The sequence below is a fragment of the Canis lupus genome, chromosome 8 (assembly GCF_003254725.2).
Source record: "Canis lupus dingo isolate Sandy chromosome 8, ASM325472v2, whole genome shotgun sequence".
NCBI lineage: Eukaryota > Metazoa > Chordata > Mammalia > Carnivora > Canidae > Canis > Canis lupus.
The window spans coordinates 29291769-29315767 of record NC_064250.1 but is presented as its reverse complement, the minus strand read 5'-3'; the positions used below and the strand labels follow the sequence as shown (position 1 = coordinate 29315767).

The 23999-nt window shown below is 35.8% G+C and overlaps 1 protein-coding gene across 8 annotated transcripts in view; it reads left to right on the top strand.

Annotated features, from left to right (window-relative positions):
- Positions 1 to 22186, top strand: part of DDHD1 (DDHD domain containing 1) — a 109217-nt gene extending 87031 nt beyond the window's left edge. For 4 of the 8 annotated variants that reach the window (XM_025442401.3, XM_025442400.3, XM_025442403.3 and 1 more), the window contains 6 exons: positions 1219 to 1294; positions 7219 to 7368; positions 9228 to 9480; positions 10694 to 10885; positions 13368 to 13451; positions 19513 to 22186. In XM_025442401.3, coding sequence (XP_025298186.3) covers positions 1219 to 1294; positions 7219 to 7368; positions 9228 to 9480; positions 10694 to 10885; positions 13368 to 13451; positions 19513 to 19694 — 937 coding nt within the window. In that variant the 3' untranslated portion in view covers positions 19695 to 22186. Of the gene's footprint in view, positions 1 to 1218; positions 1295 to 7218; positions 7369 to 9227; positions 9481 to 10693; positions 10886 to 13367; positions 13452 to 14030; positions 14207 to 19512 lie in introns of those variants that run through there. The other 4 variants (XM_025442402.3, XM_025442405.3, XM_025442406.3 and 1 more) reach the window with 2 other exon arrangements.
- Positions 22187 to 23999: the final 1813 nt, after the last annotated feature.

The following is a 23999-nucleotide window of genomic DNA, read 5'->3' as shown; positions in this document are numbered from 1 at the left end:
ATTTAAAAACCCTTTCTTTCTTGGCAAATAAATTTTTTCACAGATTTACAGTTATTCAATCACTCACAAGTGATCCTGTTGTCTTGGATCAGATCCTCCCTATACTGTCTTAGAATTCTTTAACACATTCCTATCTTCATTTATAGTCATGTGCTCTATTCTATGTCCTCAATGCATCCCATCAATTCTAATAGAATAGTGGAAAGTCACTGATTTGGGTAGTTAGCATCACATAAAAACAAAATATAGTTGACTAAAACATTTATTCAGGAAGCCTCGGATTTGTTTTAGTCTTATAGAAGTTGACTAAAGATTTCATTTAGAATCTTATTAAGTACCATGGACTAGATATATAAATTTTATAGTGTCAAAATAATTGATAGTTTGGAAAGAAAAATATAGTAAGCCTCAGGGTAGCAGTAAAAAAAATAATAATAAACAGGTTTAGAAAATGAACTACAGGGGCGCCTGGGTGGCTCAGTTGGTTGAGCGTCTTGCCTTTGGCTCGGGTTGTGATCCCAGGGTCCTGGGATTGAGCCCCGCATCGGGCTCCCTCCTCAGTGGGGAGTCTGTTTCTCCCTCTCCCTCCCCCCACCACTCATGTTCTCTCTCTCTAATAAATAAATAAAATCTTTAAAAAAAAAAAAAAAAGAAAATGAACTATACCTTAAAAAACTTAGCTGTGTAATTTACTAAATATAAGTAGATACAGAACATTGTATGGGAAAAAATTGAAATAATGCATATGTTCATCAGCACAGATGGATTAATAAACTGATATGTTTGAAGAACAGTTAAACAGCTGTTAACAGAGATTGAAATAGAACAGGAGGCAATGAAATGAAAAGACCTTCAAGATTCATTATTGAGTTAAAAAAAAAAAGACCTAGAATATGGTGTATATGATATGAACATTCATATGACTTTTTATTTTTTTAAGTATATTTGTGCTTGTCTATCTTTGCCTCACATTTTCCTGAAGGATCCTCCCCAAAAGCTATTAACAGCAGTTATTATGAAGAGTAAGGCTACTTTTACTAATCATTTTATAAGTGCTTATAGCAGGTACATTTATTTATTAAATACTGTCAATAAGGATTAATTTGAGGGATTGGATAATGGGGTCATCATTTTCTTCTTTATACTTTAGTGAGATAGTAAGCATCTAATATTTATGGAATTATAAACATTACTACATAATCTCATACTGCTTTCTAGGCTGAGAGAAATAGAAGAACGACTACATGGATTGAAGGCATCATCCATGACACAAACACCTGCCTTAAAATTTAAGGTAAGAAAAGAGAGATGAGATTTTTATTTTTTATCTCAATTTCTTTTCAGACATCATTTGAAGTATGACATTAGCATTCAAGTGAAATCTGAATTTTCCTTTCAAATGAATATGTATTAAACACACACTGTATGTTGGACATTGCTAGTTTTGGGGTTCTACAAGGAAGAATGGACAAGATGGTTCCCCAACCCACAGGATCTGGAACATAGTGCTAATAGTACTATTAGCAGTGTATAGAATGATATATACACAAGAGAGGGGTTGTAATTTTGTCTGGAAAGGTTTACAAAGGAATGACATTTGTACTTGATCTCAGTAAATCAGATATTGCCAAGTGAAGGAAAGGAGAAATATTCTGTATAAAAGAAACAGCATAACAAAAGTGTGGAGGAGTATGACTTCCAAGAAACATGAAATAATCTCAAGTAATGGAAAGAGAAAAAGAGAGACAGATCTAGAAATATTTAGCATATAGAATTAACAAACTTTAGTGACTAGCTAGTTCTGGATGACAAGAAGCATAAGTAGAAGTATATCAGTGATGATTTTAAGAATGGAAAGCTGGCATTTCATTCAAATAGCAGTCTATGACAAAAGCACAAGATGGGACATATATGATTGGTTTAGAACATACAAAACAGTTTAACTAGAATGTATAGGATTCAGGGCAAGGGCTGCAGGATAGCAGGAAGAGCTAGAAATAAAGAACTTATATTTGATTGGACAATGGGAAACTTTTCAGGATTTTTGAGCACCAGAATGAAGTTGTTGAAAGCAGTGGTTTAGAAATATAAAAAGTGACAGAGAGATGGTGACATTGACCTGATGGTTGAAAAGGACACAGCCTATAGCTGAATAACAAATAACTTGCTTGCAATGTTAAGTGGAGCATGGTATAAATTCCCTAATACTCATTTCCTTGAGAATGTATACCCAGGGATTGTGTACCATATTATCTCATCTTGAAATCTCTTAATCACAGGAACTTTAATATACAGGCTAAGTAATGGAATGATGCAGAAATTTTTTTTTTGAGCAGTAAGAATTTTCTTACTGAGTCTATATGACTTATAATGTTTTCTTTTTAAACTTTAACATACGTAATAGCCATATGGTAAAGTTAAACTTTAACATACGTAATAGCCATATGGTAAAGTTAAACTTATATTAAAAACCATAGGGGATCCCTGGGTGGCTCAGCGGTTTAGCACCTGCCTTTGGCCCAAGGCATGGTCCTGGAGACTCAGGATCAAGTCCCATGTTTGGCTTCCAGCATGGAGCCTGCTTCTCCCTCCTCCTGTGTCTCTGCCTCTCTCTCTTTCTCTCTCTCTCTCTCTCTCTCTCTCTCTCATAAATAAATAAATCTTTAAAAAATAGTAATAAAAAATAAAAACCATACAAACATGGTCTTTGGAGTCATCTTCACCTGGAATTTGAGTTCCATCTCTACCACCATGATTATATATAATCAATGTTTTAAATATGTAGAATTGATCTGATAGAAAAAGTAAACTCTTTTATTTGAAGCCCTTGGTTTTTGTTTTGTTTTTTTTTTTAACGGGAAAGTTGAGTATGATCCACCAAGTGTATTAGGTTCTCAAAATTCAGTATCATATTACTAGAACATATACACTATTATTGGGTATTCTTCTAAAATATAGTCATATATAGTCTAATAATATGGGTTTTAAATTATTTAATTACTCCTAGAAAAAAATACAGAAATCTGAAATTTAAAAAGGAATATCTGATGAATTGGCAAATATGTAGAACTCCAGAGATCTAAGAGGAACAAAAGTCTTTCTTTGCCTGTTAACCAATGGATGGATTTACTTTCAGAATACATGTGTTAAATCTGTTGTAGGTGACCACTGAACTTAAAAAAGAAAAGGAAAAAAAGAAACTATTGTCAAAAACTGGTCTTAGAGAGCGGGAAACTTTGCTTCTGATCATGAAGCTCTGCTACTATCTGGTTATGTAATGTTAGCCAAATCATTTAACATCTTAAATTCATCTGTTTATTCCTCTCTGGACAAGGAGGTTAGACTACATGTCTAAACCTCTTTTTCACTCTTAAAATTCTTTGATGGTTGTAATAGCATTAAAGTAGTCATTATTCCTATAATGATTACTTGGTGTGTTTGTCAATGAAACCGCATATCAGTCATAAAAGAAAGAAAAGTTATTTATTCCACGGATGTAGCAATTTAACAAACATTTATGAAACACCAGACCAAAGCATAAAGTTTTGCTAGGGTGTATGTGTATATACGTGTGTGTATTAAGCAGAAAGGATTTACCAAAAAAAAGAAAAAGAAAAAGAAAGAAAGAAAGAAAGGATTTACATAGCTTCTCTTCTATCTCAACTATTTTTATATCTTTCTCTAGCCTTTATTATTTTAATTATATTTATCCTTTCAAAATTGGTATTTTTATCTGTGTCACTACTATTTCTATAGTTTTAATAACACAAGTTAATTTTCTTCAGCCTTCAGACATGCTGAAGCTACCAGTCCTTTAAAAACAAACAAAAACTGGGGTGTCTGGGTGGCTCAGTCGGTTAAGCTCTGCCTTCAGGTCAGGTCATGATTCCAGGGTCCTTGGATCCAGCCCCACATCAAGCTCCCTGCTCAGCAGAGTTTGCTTCTCCTTCTCTCTCTGCCCCACTCCCTCCTCATGCTGTCTCACTTGCACACTCCCGTGCTTGCTCTCAAATAAAATCTTTTAAAAAAATAAAAACTTTCTCATATCTTTAATATAAAGGTACCATTTTCAAAATGTATTATATTCATTCATTTGGAAAAAAGAATCACTTCAGAGGCAGTGGGAGAAGAGATTAAAGGTGCATAAAATTGGAGCCAGGGACAAGTATAGTTACAATATAGCTACAGTGCAGTCCAGATTAGAGACCATGAGATGAAGTGTTAGAGTCTGTTGGAATAACTTCTTAGATATTGGGGATGAGAGGGAAAGATGAATTGGGGATGTCTCACTCATCGGGATAATGGGACGTATGAGAGAAGTAGGGTGACTGTAGGAGAGAAAGGTGTCATGTTCCATATATAGTCCAGTGCTCTGGCCACACTAGTTTTCTAGACACTCTCTCCTGTGGCTTCCATGTGTACAGCATTATCCTGGTTCTCCTTTTCCTTTCACTCTCCCCATTTTGTAGGCTTATCTCCTTCACCTGCTAATCAAATGTAGTCATTGCTCATAGTTCCAGCTAAAGCCATATCTTACTCTGTGCACTTCATAAGCCATCTTACCACTTCTCCTGGTTTTACATGTCACTTCTGTGATGGTGGCACATAGACTTCGGAGAGGACATATCCAATTCTATATCTCTTGCCCTAAAATTTCAGCACTTGGTAGATATGTTACAGATACTTCAAACTTGTCATGAACAAAAACAGGACTTACCTACGGTTTCCTGCTGCAGTAGATGGAACTACTACTATATTCCCAGTTACCCAGGCCCAAAACTTATAACTTGCCTCTGACTCATTCCTCATCCTCATCTCCATTAAATCATGTTGACTCCACCCTCTCCTCTCCCATTTCCATTTCTGAATGGAACATCTTGTCCTGCCCAGATCAGATTATCTTTTGCCTAAACACTGTCAGTAATTTCCTAACTTGTCTCTGAGTCACCAGATTTTCAGTTTTCCAGTTCATCCACACACTACTACCAGGTTTACTAACCCCCTAAAACATGGGGTCAAATCCTCTTCCCTTCACTACTAAAAAATCAATTAAGTCCTATTTTTTTAAGTTAAATAGTCAAGGTTCTCTACCTTCCCATTCCAAGTTACGTTTTCCCAACACCCAATTTTTCAACTATTTCTGTTTTCTAAATTAAGCCAGGTTCTCTCCAGCCTCTGCTTTAGTTCATAGTGATTCTGTCAATCTGAAATGCCCTCCTTTCTCGCCCCAATGACCCAGCCTCAAATGGGGAAATCCTTTTTACCTTGTATCACCAATGCAAATGCCTTCTCCTGTCTCGCAGAAGACATGCAGATAGTTAGCAGACACATGAAAATGAAATGCAAATCAAAACCCCATTGAGATACCTCCTCACACCTGTCAGAATGGCTAAAATAAGCAATACATAGAAACAGCAAGTGTTGGTGAGGACTTTGAGAAAAGTGTGGACTATTGGTAGGAATGCAAACTGGTGTAGCCACTGTGGAAGACAGTATGGAGGTTCTTCAAAACATTAAAAATAGCGGTGCCTAGGTGGCTCAGTTGTTTGAGAGGCTGTCTTCTGCTCAGATCCTGATCCCCGGGGTCAAGCCCTGTGTCAGCCTCCCTGCTCAGCATGGAGCCTGCTTCTCCCTCTCCCTCTGCCACTGCTACTCCCCTGCTTGTGTTCTCTCTCTCAGTCAAATAAATAAAATCTTAAAAAAAAAATTAAAAATAGAATTAACATACAATCCAGTAATTCCACTATTGGATACTAACACAGGGAATACAGAAACACTAATTTGAAAAGATATATGCACCCCTATGTTTACTACAGCATTATTACAATAACCAAATTATGGAAGAAATGCATCCATTGATAAATGGATGAAGAAGATGTGATTTACACACACACACACAAACACACACACACAAAACATGGAATACTAGCCATAAAAAAGAATGAAAGCTTGCCTTTTGCAACAACATGGATGGATCTAGTGGGTATAATGCTACATGAAATAAGTCAGAGAAAGTCATGATTTCATTTGTGGAATTTAAGAAACAAATTGACAAAAAGACAAACAGATTCTTAAATACAAAGAACTAACTGGTAGTTGCCAGAAGAGAGGTTAGGGGCAAGGTTATGAGTGAAATAAGTGAAGGAGATTAAGAATATACTTATTGTGGTGAGGTCTGAGAAATGTACAGAATTGTTGAATCATTGTATTGTACACCTGAAACTAATATAGCAATGTATGTTAATTATACTGGAATTAAAAAAAAAAAAGAAAAGAAACCTCATATAATGTGAAAAGAGCTGTGTAAAAACCCTCAGAGTTGAGGGGATCCCTGGGTGGCTCAGCGGTTTAGCACCTGCCTTCAGCCCATGGCATAATCCTAGAGACCCGAGATCAAGTCCCACGTCGGGCTCCCTGCATGGAGCCTGCTCCTCCCTCTGTCTGTGTCTCTGCCTCTCTCTCTCTCTTTCTGTCTCTCTTTCTGTCTCTCATGAATAATTTTTTTTTAAAGTCTAAAAATAAATAAATAAAACATACCCTCAGAGTTGGAGTTACTCCTTTCTTTACTCTCTTATAGCAGTCTTTCCCCTGTTCACTAATTTTATTCTGCCTCCCCCACAGGATTGTAAACTCTGAGTGCATAAGCTCTGCCTTATTGGTCTTTACAGACTTCGTAGCACCTAGAATATTACGTAACACAAAATAGTAGCTTAAGGAAACTAACTAGTGTTGAGGAAACACACAATGAAATGGTCTTCCTTCTCCTCTTTTGTTTTCTATTAGTTTAAAGGAAAATGGAGTTGCTTCTGAAAATAGATTTTTAGAATAATTAATGGTGGGCAACCCGGGTGGCTCAGCGGTTTAGCGCCGCCTTCGGCCGGGGCGTGATCCTGGAGAACTGGGATCGAGTCCCACGTCAGGCTCCCTGCATAGAGCCTGCTTCTCCCTCTGACTGTGTCTCTGCCTCTCTCTGTGTGTGTGTGTGTGTGTGTGTGTGTGTGTGTGTGTGTGTCTCATGAATAATAAATAAAATCTTAAAAAAAAAGAATAATTAATGGTTGGCATATAATTAACAAATAATGCAGATACCATCTGAACAAAGCTCATGAAAAAAGACTTATATTTGAAAATAATTTTGTTATTTGTATTATGTTGTGCCCAAATCTGATAAAAAACACTTCACCAGTTTTAAAATTTAGGATAACTTTCTCATTTTAGGTTGAGAATTTCTTCTGCATGGGATCCCCACTAGCGGTTTTCTTGGCATTGCGTGGCATCCGCCCAGGAAATAGTGGAAGTCAAGACCATATTTTGCCCAGAGAAATTTGTAACCGGTTATTAAATATTTTTCATCCAACAGATCCAGTGGTGAGTTGCAGTTAGGTATTTTCCCCTCAATATTAAATCATTCCTAAAGACTGTAAGAAATATTACAAGGTACAACTTAACTAATGAGAAATGAATTCATTTATCTGATGATATCTTCATAGATTAATAGTTTTAAGACATTTGTGTTTTGGTTTAGGGCTCAGCTAATACTTTAGAGATGATCTGTTTATGTTACAGTGTAAGAGCATAATGTAAAAATATTATCTCTGGACAATTAATACATGGAAAAAATCTTCTCAACTGTCAAACCATTACCAGTTGTGATACCAATAACCCAGCAACCATAAATTTCAAAAATCCCACTTTAAATTCTTCTTTCTGTAAAGCATGCTACAAGTACTGAAATGTGTCTGGTAGATCCTCTTAGAGATGAAAATATTTGAAAAAATGGATGAATTTACTTTAGCCTGGTGGGATTATAAAATTGGGGGGTTTTATGTTCTGTTATGTTTATACTGTTAATAATTTTTTAATGTAAACACTCCAGTGATCTTGCATCCAGGTGGACCATTTTTTAATACCAAGTAAGGTTTTTAAATGAGAAAAATGCTCTTTAACCTTTTTTAAAGACAAGGCTAGGTATAACTAAGTTTAAAACAAACCATTTTAAATATCATTCATTCTCAGAAAAAATGGCTTTGTCTTTTAAAACATCTTTAGCTAGTACCAAGTAAATATAACATTGACTAAATACGAGAATTTTAGAAAATTTCCTATATGTTAAAGAATCAAAAATGCTATATTTAAGAAATAAATTTCACTGAGTTGGAAACTAGTATTAGATTCAAATACAGACTGCACTATCTTGGCCATGTCACTCCTAAGGCTGTTATCTATATGATGCAGATGATATTTTACTTCATAAAGTTGTTAGTATTAAGTAAAATATATGTGAAAAAACCCAGCTAGACATTATTTCTTTAGTATACATTCATTTTACTCATTGTCTCACAACTTGAAAGTGAACTTGAGTTCATAGAGGAACTCTGAGTTTTCATTGTATACCCTGTCCTTCATATAATCTTAACTTTGTTATATTATAAAGGGGGGGCTCTAAACTCATTGTATTTAAGTTATTATTCATTTTATAGTTTTTCTCTGATTTTTTTAAGTAAAGTTTTTTTAAATAACGGTTATGTCAGAACTCTGCTAGGCAGTATTTACAAACATTATCCATTCTTTCCCACATCCTTATGAGGTAGGAAGTGTTAATCTCCTTTGTACAGCTCAGGAAACAGTGTCTCTGAGACCTTGCAACTTGGTAGATTTCATACAGTTAATAAGTGACAGAGGCTAGAATACGAACTTGGGGGAATTCCAATGCCAAATCCATTCATTGCCTTTTCTGCTATATCATCTTTTCTTCACATTAGACAAATGGTCTTGTATCAGCATCTAATTTGTGCTGTTACTATGTTAATCTATTTGAAAATAGAGCTTACTAAGAGCTCCTAAGATATTACAGATTGATTTTTGATCACATTCTGGTTTACTATTTACTACTTCAGCTTTGTTGGTAAGACAAACATAAATCTAATCATTAGGATGATACCAGAACATAATAAAAATGAATCTGTTTGTCTGAAAGACAAATCAGTGGGCACTGTTAACTTAGACCTATGCTAGCTTTTTTCCATAATCTTATCATTAAGGATATATAATTACACATATTACATATTATTAATAGTGAACAAATAGGAATGCATGTTAGAAATACCAGGTTTTTAAAAATTCCCTAAGGTCTGCTGAGCATGCAATAGAATAAGAATAAACAGTTTAATAAAATCCAAGCATTGTGCCTTAATGTTGTGTTTCTTTGAATGTTTTTTAATCTCAAGGCTTATAGATTAGAACCGTTAATACTGAAACACTACAGCAACATTTCACCTGTCCAGATCCACTGGTATAATACTTCCAATCCTCTACCTTATGAGTATATGAAGCCAAGCTTTCTCCACCCAGCAAAAGAACCTACCTCAATTTCAGAGAATGAAGGCATCTCAACAATACCAAGCCCTGTGACCTCACCAGTCTTGTCCCGCCGACACTATGGGGAATCTATAACAAATATAGGCAAAGCAAGTATATTAGGTAATTTCTCCTAAGTATTTCTTATTAGTAAATATAAGCGTTTTTTTAGATAGGCATTAAATTTAGGTTACTTGAAAATACTCTGTTACAAAATACCCAACATTTAATTCCTGCATTTAGAATTAACTACCCTCTCTTTCGTATTGAGAGCCAAAGGCCCTAAAGGTTCTAATTAGATCAGATCTTGTAGTTTTAGACTATGAGATAGCTGGATAGACAAAAAGTCTGGAAATCAAGACCTTCATTTTAATCTTGGCTCTGCCACCTACTGTGAGGTATTGGGTAAGTCACATCATTTTTAAGGGTCTGCTTCCTCATATGTAAAATGAGAGAGTACTTGAGTTCTCAGGAGCCCCCAAGGGTGCCAACCAGTTCTCTGATTCATGACTCAATAGTCTCTCAAATTCTATCATCCTAGGGACAACAAGGATATTTAATTTCTCTTTAAATGATCTCCACCAGCCACAATGTTTGGTGTACTGCTGGAGCTCAATTATGTGCCCCTTAAATTAGTTCATTGCTTTTGGTTATGGGTTGTCTTAATATAGAATGCCACAAGATGGCACTATAAATTGACTTTTCATTGATATTTTGTTATATCGATAGTTTATGATAGCTTTTTATAACATATTCACTTCAGTAGTAAAGCATATCGATAATAAATATATGCTCATGTCAGTGGCATGGTTCTGTTATTAAAGTTTTTAACCTTACCAAATACTTTAATAAACAATGATCCCTTGAATGAGATAGAATCTTTATTCCTTTTTTTGTAAGCTAGATTTTTGCAGTTTGTACAACTCTCATTCTATTCAACACCATTTTTACTTAGAAACCTACAGTATAGGGCAGCCCTGGTGACTTAGCGGTTTAGCGCCACCTTTGGCCTAGGTTGTGATCCTGGAGACTCGTGATCGAGTCCCAAATCGGGCTCCCTGCATGGAGCCTGCTTCTCCCTCTGCCTGTGTCTCTGCCTCTCTCTCTCTCTCTCTCATGAATAAATAAAGAAAATTCTTTAAAAAAAAAAAAAAAAAAGAAAAAAGAAAAGAAAAGAAACCTACAGTATAAATTGCAGTTTTCCTATGTTCCCACCCTGGAAAAATATGACTATGGCTTGGTTCCTCTGCCAATTGGCTGTAACTATGGATGGTGCTCTTTAGCTTGGTATGTGGTGTAATTCAACAGTCTGACTGCCCTGTTTTGTGAAATACAGGGGCCGCTAGCATTGGAAAGGGCCTTGGTGGAATGTTGTTCTCAAGATTTGGACGTTCATCTACATCACAGCCATCTGAGACATCAAAAGACTCAATAGAAGACGAGAAGAAGTCTGTTGCCTCGCTTCCCACCACCACTGTTGCAACACAGACCCTTCCACACAGCAGTTCTGGCTTTCTGGATTCTGCATGTTAGTTCATACTCTTCTTTCCTTACGTTTATACTATATCACTTGCAACTTGAATGTGGAAAGGATTGAGATACTGACAGGAACAGTCAACTCTAAAATCTAAAGCATAAGTTAGCTTTAAAGGAAAAATACTTTTTCCTCTGGTTATATTTTTAAGTAGAGCTCCCAGGTAAATGCAGTTTTACTCTGCATTGGTGAATTAATAGTTAAGAACATTAATAATCGGAGCCTGGTGGCACAGGAGTCTTAAACATCAAGCATAAAACAATCTCTGGTGTGAGCACCCCCTGGTTTTATAAAGTAGATCTTTTTTAAAAATATGGTCTTTTCAGCCTCAAAATTTTATTTAACTGCTTCAGACCTATACTGTGATATTCATGATTCTTTTTCAAAGCTGTTATGCCAGAGCCATTCTGCTGCTAATTCTATAGTTCTCTTTATCCAACCAAATTATAAGACTTTAAGGCTTATATTGTATTGGATCTGCTGTATGGCTTTCAATCCTATCCCAGCTTACCTAGCATAGAGTAAATATTCAAGAAATAACTGAATGAATGGATAGTTATGCTGGACTTAGCATTAGAATAGAGCTTTATTTAATTTTTTCCAAAAGATTTCTAAGGTTTAAAATCTTAAATAGTTATGAAGTTCTTATACATTTTATTTATATTTAATTTCAAGAGTCTAAATTCGAACCTTATTTTTAAATGTCCATTTAAATAAGACTATAAATCAAGTCTTACTTTTCCATTGGCTACATAAGGAAATGTAGATTCTCGAACTAGCTGCTTTTTGTAACTATAGCAAGCAGAAAACTTTCCTTCCTTTCTCTCTAAACGTTTAAGCAGATTTTATTTCAGATACTTGCAGCCTTGTTTTCTTGCTATATCAGCTACTCTAAATTTCAAAATGACCATTATCCATTGCCATCCATAAAATATAACTTAAAAAGGAAGTTCAGGTGTGGCAGTCCTAGAGACTGGGTCTTTCTCCACAGACAACCCCACTCCAGGAGAAATTATCCTGGACATTCCTGAATTGGATGTTCCTGTTTGGACCAGTAGCATTTTTTTAGCATAAGTCTATTTATGTCAAACTCTGAGTACTGAAAATTTTATAATTGTAAGCCTTTTGAACACTGCCTAGAAAATTCATTTTGGACTTTGTACAAATTCATTTTTTAGTTTTCTTATATGAGTTCCTGTACTACTGCTGACTTAAGCTCTCATTTCTACTTAATATCAAAAATGTGACTGTAAAAATACAGAATTCTTTTGTGACATGCAGAGGTCAAAACTCTAAACTTCTGGGAAATAATACTTTGAAAGAATTTTGTAAGATGGCAGGTAAAAAGTCACAATTCCTTGTAATATTAATGCCCCCTAGAAAGGGTAATGAAGACATAAAGACAGTCTATAGGATCTGAGGGAAGAAAGCTGGCTTTTAGGTCTTTTTACTATTTAGCATAGTAATTTCAAAAGAATAATAGAAAAACCTTTCTTCTTTCAGGACAGCAGTTACAGAGATGCTTAGCTATATTGCATCATCATATTTTGATGGCTTAACAAAATTCATTTTCTGCCATTCTTAGGTATAAATTCTTTGTTATTCTCCTCTAAATATGAGCTAATTGTGACTCTTGGTTACATATATTTATCTTTAGACATAGATGTAACTATTAAAATGAAAGTACTATAGTAGGATTCCACCTTTTAAATCAGATTCTCAAGATTTGCCTAATTCTTAGATTTGCTTCAATAATATATTTTTCTATATAATCCTGATTTAAGACATTCCTTATGTCATACTTGCTATTTTGACTATATCTTGCAAATCATAAAGACTTTCTTCCTTAAATCTTCTTTCTGGAATTTGGTCATTGTGATTAGGCGATTCTGGCTTCCTTCCTTCTTTCTGCTCACATTGATTGCCTCAGTTCTTGATAACCTTTATTCTGAAGCTATGGACTTTGATTCTCTTGCTTTTTGAGGGTAAGATGAACAAAGACTTTGAATTCATGAATCAATCAGGGTTCCTGTCTTTGAAGAGTATGTGTGTGCTGTCTGTTGAATCCACTTTATTGTCATCAAGTTAAAGCATCTTAGATAGCTATCCTTCATTTCTTTTGAAAAGTCTAAGCTTATTTATGGTTCCATTTCTTATATTCCCCCGTGTTTGTAACATATGAAAAGCAAAAACTATTTCTTTTATAACATGTTTTACCTTAGGTTAGAACTTAAATGAGCTATAAATGTTGGGGATATCTGAGTGTTAACAGATTATGACCTTGTATTTCAAAGTTAATTATGCTTACATTTTCCATGAAAGAGCTCTTCATAAAAACCAAAGTGTATTTCTTTATGTCTGCTAGGTTTAATCAGCATATTTAGGGGTAGTCATCTAAATTTGGCCACTACATCGTTGAAGGTCCTTTGTAATCATCAGCCAGCACTTTACACATCTTGTGTTTTTTTTTTCACAGATTTCAGACTTCAGGAATCGTTCTTTAATCTCCCACAACTTCTTTTTCCGGAAAATGTAATGCAGAATAAAGATAATGCCCTCGGTATGGTATATGTCAGGAATAGCATTCAGAATACTATGACAATGATCTACTTTAGAAGTCTTCTGCTCATTGAAACTATGAGATCAGCTTGAATGTCACCATTACATAGACTATTTTATATGTATTTTCTAACCTTAAGTAGTGGTGGTCCTAAAACCCAAGTATTGACTAGCTGCTTAATGTGCTAAAATGATAATCCTGTGTGTTCCTACAAAGAAGGAATCTTACAGAGGGAAGAAAAGCATTAGGCCATTTTCCTTCTTTATTGTCCTAAAGGCTTCGAAAGAGTTCACTGTTCTTTTCATGTAAGACATTTAGATATAAAAAGTTTTTATGGTATAAGAAATATAATCATTCCCAGTTATTTCAGATACTAGTAACATTTCTACTTAGGGCTGTAGGTGTGCCATTGCTGCTGATATCTGGTTTCAACACAAATATTTAATGTTCTTTAAAAGGGATAGGATCACTTTTAAAAATTAGTATTTTTGGATGCAAGACATATTTTCAGTCTCTTAATTTTCAGCAGATTCTAAATGTATTACTAAGGATTGATCCTAGTTTAAAAATCATTTTTAGGGACACCTGGTGGCTCAGTGGTTGGGCGTCTGCCTTTGGCTCAGGGCGTGATCCCGGGTCCTGGGATAAGTCCCGCATCATGCTCCCTATTGGGAACCTGCTTCTCCCTCTTCTGTGTCTCTGCCTCTCTCTCTTTCTGTGTGTCTTGTGAATAAATAAATAAAATCTTTTTAAAAAATCATTTTTATCATTAACTTTCTTTTTTCCACAGCTCCTCCCTCTTTCCTTTTTCTTTCTTTCTTTTTAATATTAGATTTTTCTGTAACAAAAAATACATTACAGGTTTTTCCTTGGATTTTCAACTGCATCTAATTATACAACTTCTCTATTTAATTGCTAATATCCATACTTTTTTTCTCTATTTTCAAAAACAAGAAAACTCTTAACTTGATAAAAATTCCAAAACAGTATTTTACTATAACAAACTAATATGAGTTTTTTTGCTCCCTAGCAACAGTTTGTGTTGATGTAACCTCATGCATTTCCTTCAAGGAATGATCTTATATAAGTGTTCTCTCTGGCCCCTGCTCATGTAAATAGTCAAATCCATTGAAAAAATTATTTGACTTGTGCTTTTTGCATATTTTATTGGGTGAAGGAAAATTGATATACTTATTAATCCTGCATTCAAGTAGCCCTTATATCTACTATCTTAAAACCATCCCAGCTATCTAGGCAATTAGACCACTAATCGTAACTACACCAAACTGATTCAAATGGTAATATGTATATGGCTTATGTTTCTCTCCCCTTGCTTTTTTTCATTTAACAATGTTTACCATGAGCCAAAGTACCAAGCTAGTCACTAGAAAAGATAGCAAAATGAAACAGACCTCAGTACTGCCCATAAAGATGTTAAATGCTGGTATGGAAATTAAGTATTTTCTAGAGAATACATATTCTAGTAGGGAGGTAGATGACTATATAAATAATTATAATATATGATAGAATGTGATGAGCCACATAACAAAGGTATAAGTAAAGGAGTCTGTCAGTTCTAGGGATTGAGAAAATGCTTTGACCTAGAGAAATCATAAAAGGCTCTGTGGAAGTAGAATTTGGACATGCAGAGATGAAAAGATGTTTTGGGGAGAAGAAACAGCATAAGCAAAGCACAGGGTATGTAGAGAACTAGAACTTAGTTGAACCAAAGGATGAATGGAAAGGAATAGTTCCAAATATAATAGGAAAAGTTTCTTAAACCAGATTGTTAGAGGTTCCAACAAATCTGGCCATCTCCTAGAGTTCCTTTTATTCAAAATTTACTAAACCCTGTATTCACCCATAAAGCCCATCTGTTACAAATGTGAGATATTTGAATATCTTTCAGGATATATTAGTGCTGGGAAATTATTTTGAAATTATTTTGACAGATATGAAAACCGTCTATAAAACTAATTTTAGAGGGTTTTTTTTTTCAAATAAATGACAGTTGGAGAATATTCTTAAATATATTTGAAATTATAACAACTCACAAGATGTAAATATTCCTTGAATGTCAAACACCTACCACATGAAATGTATAGCTGCCCTGAGGCAGCACAGAAATAAGAAAACATAATTTACCAACAAGAACTCAGCATAATCTTTTTTTTTTTTTAATGAAAAAAATCTTTGGCCAGTTATTTGAAAACAGTTTCCTTTACTAATATTTTTCTTGGTGTCTGCCTATAGCCAAAAATCATGCAATTATTACCATAATTATTACTTAAAAATAGGATAACTTTTTTAAAAGCTTATTTATTTGAGAAAATGAGAGAAAGGGGAAGGGAGAGAGAGAATCCCATCCCCACTGAGCACAGAGCCCAACTCAAGGCCCAATCTCATGACCCTGAAATCATGAGCCAAAACCAAGGGTCAGACACTTAACTGACTGAGCAACCCAGGTACTTCAAGATAACTTTAAAATTAAGGTTTTGAACATTTCTCTCCAGGGAAGGTAAGATGCTTCCATTAAAATAGTAGAAACCTGTCCAGTTAGTACACATTTTAATACTAAGATGCTTACTTTATATTCATACATATTTTTCTTAATACCATATCCATATGGACAAGACTTGTGTAGAGAGTTCTCTGATGAAAGCACAGTACTGATGACACCTTACCTAAATAGTTCATAAATTGCCAACATTCACTTTGGGGAATAGGAAGGGAAATAGGCCTGTTTGTGAGACTCCCAGAAAAGAAAAAAAAAAAAAAAGTCCATGTTTTAAAGCAGTATAAGCAAACTGGTAATGATTGTTAAAATCTAACGATCTTTTTCTCATTTTCACTTCTCTTCAATTGTTCAGGATCTGAGGCTTTGTGGATAAAGGAATTCTAGCCCTTAGGCACTCAAAAGAGAAAAAAAAGGATAAAGTGATGATTTTATGTTCTCCTTTCTCTTTGACCTCACTTGGTGAGAGAAACTAGGAAAAACTATCAGCTGTGTTATGCCACCCATTTTTGATATGCTAATAATGAGAAAATAGGTCCAAGGCAATTCCATATAGATTTGGGCCTACTTGGGCTAAGAGCCCATCTCACATCACGTAAAGAATGGTACTGCCATCTGGACCCTTACTCCCTTGGGAATTCTATGATCTACATAAAAGGGAGAGAGAAGATGAGACATAGGCCCACCTAATTCCATTCCTCTACCTGTAGAATCAACATATGTAAGGTCAACTGGACGGGCAGCCAGACTGTCTGTTGTAAACCTTTTAAGGAAAATGAGAGACTAAAACCAGTGATCAGGTACAGGCTGGCTACTTTATTCCCATTTTGATGAGGGCAGCCTACAGATAAATAGCAAGGGGTAGAGATGGTCAGTCTATTTAACAACACTTACTAGAGTCCCCGTAGGTGATAAGAATGACAAGAGCCATAATAGGATGATAATTCAGCATTTGAGTTTCTAGTATATGAAAGACAGTGTTTCATGACAGTAACAACATTTAAGAATAAATTTCACAGGGATGCCTGTGAGCGGCTCAGCTGTTGAGTGTGTGTCTGCCTTTGGCTCAGGGCGTGATCCCAGGGTCCCAGGATCAAGTCCCACATCCGGCTTCATGCATGGAGCCGCCTCCTCCCTCTGTGTTGTGTCTCTGCCTCTCTCTGTGTGTCTCATGAATAAATAAAATATTTTTAAAAAAGAATTTTACAGACACAGTTTCAAAGCCAAATAATACTTACTAAAACAGAAAAAATCTCCCTTGCTTTGACTTTAAAACAACAATTCGACTTAAAACTGTTGGACTAGGAAGACATTCTCCAGTGGCTTTTTTTTTTTTTTTTTTTTAATTTACTTATGATAGTCACAGAGAGAGAGAGAGAGGCAGAGACACAGGCAGAGGGAAAAGCAGGCTCCATGCACCGGGAGCCCGACGTGGGACTCGATCCCGGGTCTCCAGGATCGCGCCCTGGGCCAAAGGCAGGCGCCAAACCGCTGCGCCGCCCAGGGATCCCCTCCAGTGGCATTTTAAAGTAGAAATTATAACTTGAGGGACGCCTGGGTGGCTCAGCGGTTGAGTGCCTGCTTTCTGCCCAGGGCATGATCCTGGAGTTCCCAGATCGAGTCCCACATTGGGCTCCCTGCATGGAGCCTGCTTCTCCCTCTGCCTATGTCTCTGCCTCTCTCTCTGTGTCTATCATGAATAAATAAATAAAATCTTAAAAAAAATTATAACTTGATGGTCTTTGCCGATACTAATGTGTATTTTTCTTATCTCTTCTGGTTTTCCTCTTGTTTCTCCTCTTTATAACTAACTGCAGCTTGACTTCTCTTCATCATGCTTGAGAATTCCAGTTTCCTCTTTTTTCATCTTCCTGTCTGTTGTGCCAGACTGTGCCTACAAATCAAACTCAAATGTCCCACAGAATACAAAAGATAAAAGATTCAGATATTACTATCCCACAGTTCCACATATGGATTGCAGCTATTTCTGTTTTATTGTGGATTAGCTTACTATAATTTAAATGAGAAAAATAGTTTTAAAAAGTGTAAAAGGAAAAAAAACTGTAAAAGGCCTATGTCAATATATTTTACGAGTGTTTTATAACCTAATTGGCATTTATACTGCTTATTTGAAAATGTATATATATCTGTATACAACATGGGTGTTCCTTGTCAGAAAAGCATAGTTGGGGGATCCCTGGGTGGCTCAGCGGTTTAGTGCTTGCCTTGGGCCCAGGGCGCGATCCTGGAGTCCCGGGAACAAGTCCCACGTTGGGCTCCCGGCATGGAGCCTGCTTCTCCCTCTGCCTGTGTCTCTGCCTCTCTCTCTCTCTCTCTCTATCATGAATAAATAAAATATTTTAAAAAAAAGAAAGAAAAAGAAAAGCATAGTTGAATAGAAAAATAACAACTATATGCATTTTTAAATCACCAAAGGATCTTGTCATAAAATACCTACTTAAAATAAGCATTAGCTAAATATTTATGTGAAAGTATTCTCTAGAATAATAGGATTTCCCATCTGCAACTACCAAATTTGCTTTTTAGAAAGCAAAACCCAACTTTTTTTCCAACCTCCTTGATTTTTGACACCTTTTACTTTCCGCATCTTCTGGCACTCTGAACAAAGATTTAGGTTTTTTTTGTTTTTAAGATAGCTCCGTCAAAGTATTATATCGCCCAATGACAGTTTTAAAGGAGTTCCTAAAGATCAAAATATTATTTTTCTAAGTGTTTTATCTCTAAGGACTTATTAAATGAATCATTTGTAATTCTCTTATTAGCCTTGATTTTTCTCTAACAGGTATTGCAAGGACTTTCTATGGGTTTTAGGAAAAAAAAATTTTTGAATTCACTGGATTATTTGAGAGTAGTAGCTATAAGTGAAGTCCTTCTTCCCAAGGATCATGACTGTTCCTCCCAGTTTAACTGCCCCTGCCACCCAGTGGATTCTTTATCCATCATACATTTAGTGAGCACTTGTACATCGCATGTGAGGCCCTGCTGACTGCTTGGGGACCAGGCTGTGTGATGGCAGCCACAGGGGGAGTCCGGGACTGCAAAAAGTCACAACAGAGCAAGGTAATGGATAGGGCCGCCCCAGAGAAGGAGCCTTTGAGTGACCTGTGCACCCTCACAGACATCACTGCATATAAGTCTGGCCCACGGTTTTGCAAGAGACGGTTTCCTTATTTTACAGATTAGGAACAAAAATGGGAAAGTCAGATTTGAGCCCAGTTTCTTTACTCCAGATATACTGTGTGATACCAAGTGATTTTTTTGTTGTTGTTTTATTCCTTTATTATCCCATATTGGCCTGAGCATACAAAGGAAAGGACTCCACCAAATAGAATCCTGAGCTATTTAGACTGCGGTTGGATCTCCCCCAACCCCCACAAGATTACAGTGGATGGTCATGTAAGAGGAAAAAAATATAATTAGGAGAATCACTTCTGTTAGCTAAATTTTTATTCTCAACTCTAGGTAAAGTCTATATAGAACATACTGTAAAACTTACTCATTTGTTTGACTCTCTTTTCTTTTTAGTGGAATTGGATCACAGAATTGATTTTGAACTCAGAGAAGGACTTGTGGAAAGCCGCTACTGGTCAGCTGTCACATCGCATACTGCCTATTGGTCATCCTTGGATGTTGCCCTCTTTCTTTTAACCTTCATGTACAAACATGAGCACGATAGTAATGCAAAACCCAATTTAGATCCAATCTGAACTCTCGAAGGACATTAATGGCCCAAAACTGATTTATTTCTGTTAAAATATGTATGTCAAGATATGGAGATTTCAGGTTAAAGTGTTTCAGTTTTGTATAGGGCAAGAAACCTTTGAATTTAAAAGCACTTTATTTAAAAAACAAATATTTTTTCAGCCTGAAAGAAGTTATTTACAGTTTTCATCATTTTAATTATGAGTCTGATACAACCCCCTGCAGAGAATCAAGACCTAGAATTGCGTTTGGGTGAACTGTAAGGTTATAAATCACAATGTTAATTTCTCCCAAATATAAAAGCATATTAATGAGTTGAATCTAATGTATTAACCAAAATATGTTGTAAATCTAAAATGGCCAAGGTCCAGTGTAGTCTATGTAAAGATCACAGGTCTTATCACCGTTGTAGATTTCTATGAAAGCTTCTATCTCCACAGTTCCTTTGGAAGAAGAGGATAACAGATTTCAAGTGTTTTGAATTTAACTTGCTTAGAAAAATTAATGCTAAAAAAGAAATATTTAAACTACTGCTGTATTTATAATTTATTTCCTCTAACAACTTTATTTCAACATATGAAACATGAAAATTTTTAAATGTTTCCTTTGAACAATTTAAGAAACACATTTGATTTCTATAGAGTTACCATTTTTTCCTCAAAACTCCATCTTTGTACTCTTCAGATGAATATAAAGACACTGTGGCATACTCTCAGTATTTTTTGCATTAAAAACTTGTGGTTTCACATAATTAATACTAGTTCAGTTATTTAAAAAAAATGAACTTTGTATTATGTCAGATGTACCTTTGAAAAAGCTCAAGTTTTCTAAATTTGACACAAAGTACTCCATCGTGGCTACATTTCATTAACTTTATTGGACAATTAGTAAACAACTTTGGAGTAGTGAGTACTACAACTATTTTAAATATATAAACATCTGTGTGCCAAACAATTAACATATATAAAGGAATGGAGTGCCACCAACAGATTTTACTTGCGAAGTATATAAGAAAACCTGGTTGGGACACAAGGCACATAGATCAGGATTCCAAGGCATTGGGAGAGTTTTCCTCTGCTGTGATGGTCTCCACAGTGCTTTTCATCTGAGGAGCTCAAAATGCTTTAAGATTCAGTCATCTATGTGGTAGCTCCCTGTGGGAAGTAAATGAGTGTCTTTCTCATGTTACATGTTAATACACTAAGGCACCAAAATATTTTAAAGTGCCTTGAATTAGATTACAGAGCAAACAGAAGAGCTCAGATTGAGGCTAGACTGTATTCTTTTATAAGCTGTTCAGTGACTAGTAATTCACATGTGACCTCTTAGTTTGCAAACAATAATAATCACAAAGGTTGAAATGTGTAATTTGGAGAAGAGACTGAAGCCATTATTTAGCCTACTTTTCGTATATGTTCTGGGGTTCTCACATACAAAGGAGAGTTACTTGGAGGGGGACCATCTCTACCCCAACCAACCCTCACTCCCTAGTGGATTCTACTAGGTTCCACTTATGGTGCTGTCTTTGCTTATCTTACAAGGATTTTAGCTGCCTAGTAATCATTGTCAGACTGGGAGCAAATCTGGTCAGTTGCACATCTCACCTACTCTCTTCTTTACAAATAATGGAATCCATAGGCTCACCTATAGGTTCTCCTGCAGCACCATCAGTTCTCTTGTCTGTTCTGGCCTTTCATTGAATTTGCACAACAGAAGGCACTTCTTTTTAGTGCTTAAAAAGATCCCAAGGTTCCATGACCAAATATGTGACTCCCTAAGAAATGCTTGCTCTAAATGGCTTTTGATGAAATCTTAGCAAAGCTGAAGCAATCTCTTTCAAATATAGAGATTCCAGTGAACTCAGGTCATTTTCATACCCTGTTTTACTTCATAAGTCTAATTTAGTTCTCAGGAAAATTAAACTCCTGTGTCATATGACTGTATCATTAAAGGTACTTGAGCATATGTTGCTGTAGGTGGTGTGACATTCAAATGTCTAAGATCTTTAAACGATTCATTCTTAACTACTAGAATGTGAAGAGAAAAGTCTATCAAACCTTTTAATTTGATAATAAGTTTTAAAAAAAAGGATATACCCATAGCTACAGCATATCATCTGCTTATTTTTCACATTGAGGAAACAAAATTAGATTTAACCATATGGAGTTTATTTGAATTCTTGAAAAGAGCAACACTTAAAACCCCCTTGGCAAAATGAGATAGTCTTGGATTACTGAACAGGTGTTTTGTTTTCAATTCATTATTTCATCAATAGAGATGGTGATCTTGATTTGGTCGTACTCTTCTTGCTTCCATGTCTCTGCATGTTATCATGGAATGTACTTGTATATACTCAAGTAATATACAGAGTATGTGTAATTCCGGCTTGATTTAGAAGCTAAGTCCGTTACTGAGTAACATTTTGCAACTTTATTCCAGCAAGTACTAAATTGGCCAAAAAGTTCTGTTTTTGATACCATTAAAATTTTATTCTCTATTTTGTGTATATGCTATGATGATTCTTCTGAGTGCTGGTCAGATCATTTCAATTTTAATCCAGTTAGGGTCCCAAGAATGATCAAAACTTAGAATAAGGAGAATGTTTGGGATTAAATCTTACCTTATTTTACTTTGAAGTCAGCCTTTGCTAAACCCTTTTGTTCATAACTTTATTTTCAGCAGTAATTAGGCTTATGTTAAATCCGTCGTTACTGTATTATAGGACAAAATTACAAAATGGGCTGGGTTTCCCAAGAACTACCCCTTTTTATGTGAAGCAAACCTTAAGAATCTTCTCTTTTACTTCTTTCTATTAAATAGCATCTGTCAGCCTGTGGAAATTCTCAAACTTCACATGTCCTACTGAAGCCTTCAGACAGTGAAGTGTGAACATTCTTCCTCATTCTCTTCTCTCTTTTGTTTCTTCACTGGGGGCTGAAGTATCCTGTTCTACATGGCATTTCACACACCTTATGCCAGCTTTGCATTTCCCTGAAGCATAGACGGGGGAAAGAAACCACTGGTGGTGTCCCAGTCGGTTCACCATTCATTCTCAGTGATGGCACTTCAGCCCCTTAAAGAGACCAGACCTTGAGATTTCACTGTAAGGCCTGCAGTGGAGGAAAATGAATTGAATGGCTTTCTTGTTAATTAGGTTGGTTAATATTTCAGTCTCTCCAGCTACTACATTTGGACAATTGAGAAAGTTAGTTTGAGTGTGTGTCTTAAAAGTTTTTTTTTTTAATATTCTTTTAAGTTTAAGTAATCTATATACCCAACGTGGGGCTCAAATTCACAGTCCCAAGAGAAAGACTTGCCTGCTCTTCCGATTGAGCCTCCCAGGCACCTCTGTCTTAAAAGTATTTTTCAACAATCTTGTTGACATGGAAATGAGGCTAAAAAAGAAACATGTGACATTAAAGAAGGGTCAAGACAGAGCAAAAAAGAGGATATAGTAATCCTACACCAGAGAACTAGAATTTTACTCAACCCTCTAAGCCTTGGTTAGTTGACTTCTGCGAATATTCTCAAGTTTTACCTTATCCATATTCTGTCATCCTGGGCCTCCAGCCTCTGCCAGGAACTGGAGGGTACTCTGGCTGAATTTGAAACACATGCGCTAAGTATTTTTATAATTAGGTATGGTGAATATATATAGTTTCCTAATGTTTTGTAAGAATTCACTTACATGAAAAACCTTTAGCCGTACCTACAAAGAACAGATCTGCAGGAAGCACCCCCTTGGTCTCCTAACTGTCTCCTCTAGAATGGGTCTAGGGAGCCTGTACAACACACACTGTCTCCCTATATATTCTTTTGTATTAGTCAAGGGGAAAGGAAGTTGCAAGGAAATACAGTATTGAGTTTGGGGCAGTGTACAGAATGGCAGGATATAGAATTTCATCTCAAAGTTCTTGTTTAGTAAATGTTAGTGCTGTGATGGGAACAGCCTCAGTTATATACATCCTGCTTCAGTCTTCAGTGGCTGTGATAATATTCAAAGAATCCTAAAATCTCAGGATTTATACAGATTTTAGAGGTCAACTGCTCCAACTCTTTTAGTTTCATGTGAACATTTAAATAGCATAGAGTCAAGAAAAGTAAAGCCAGAGGCAGCATGTTAGGTTCAGCCCAAGAGGTTCAATGAAAGGCCTGACTGCACAGTGCAGAGAAGGGAAGTGACAAGCCCCTAAGGAAAGATAACCACTAGCAGTAGTAGAATTCTAAAGCTGGGAGGGGTGAATAGATCAACATTTTCCAAAGCATGTTTTGCAAATATCAGCAGACTTTTTTTTCAGAAAATAAGTTTG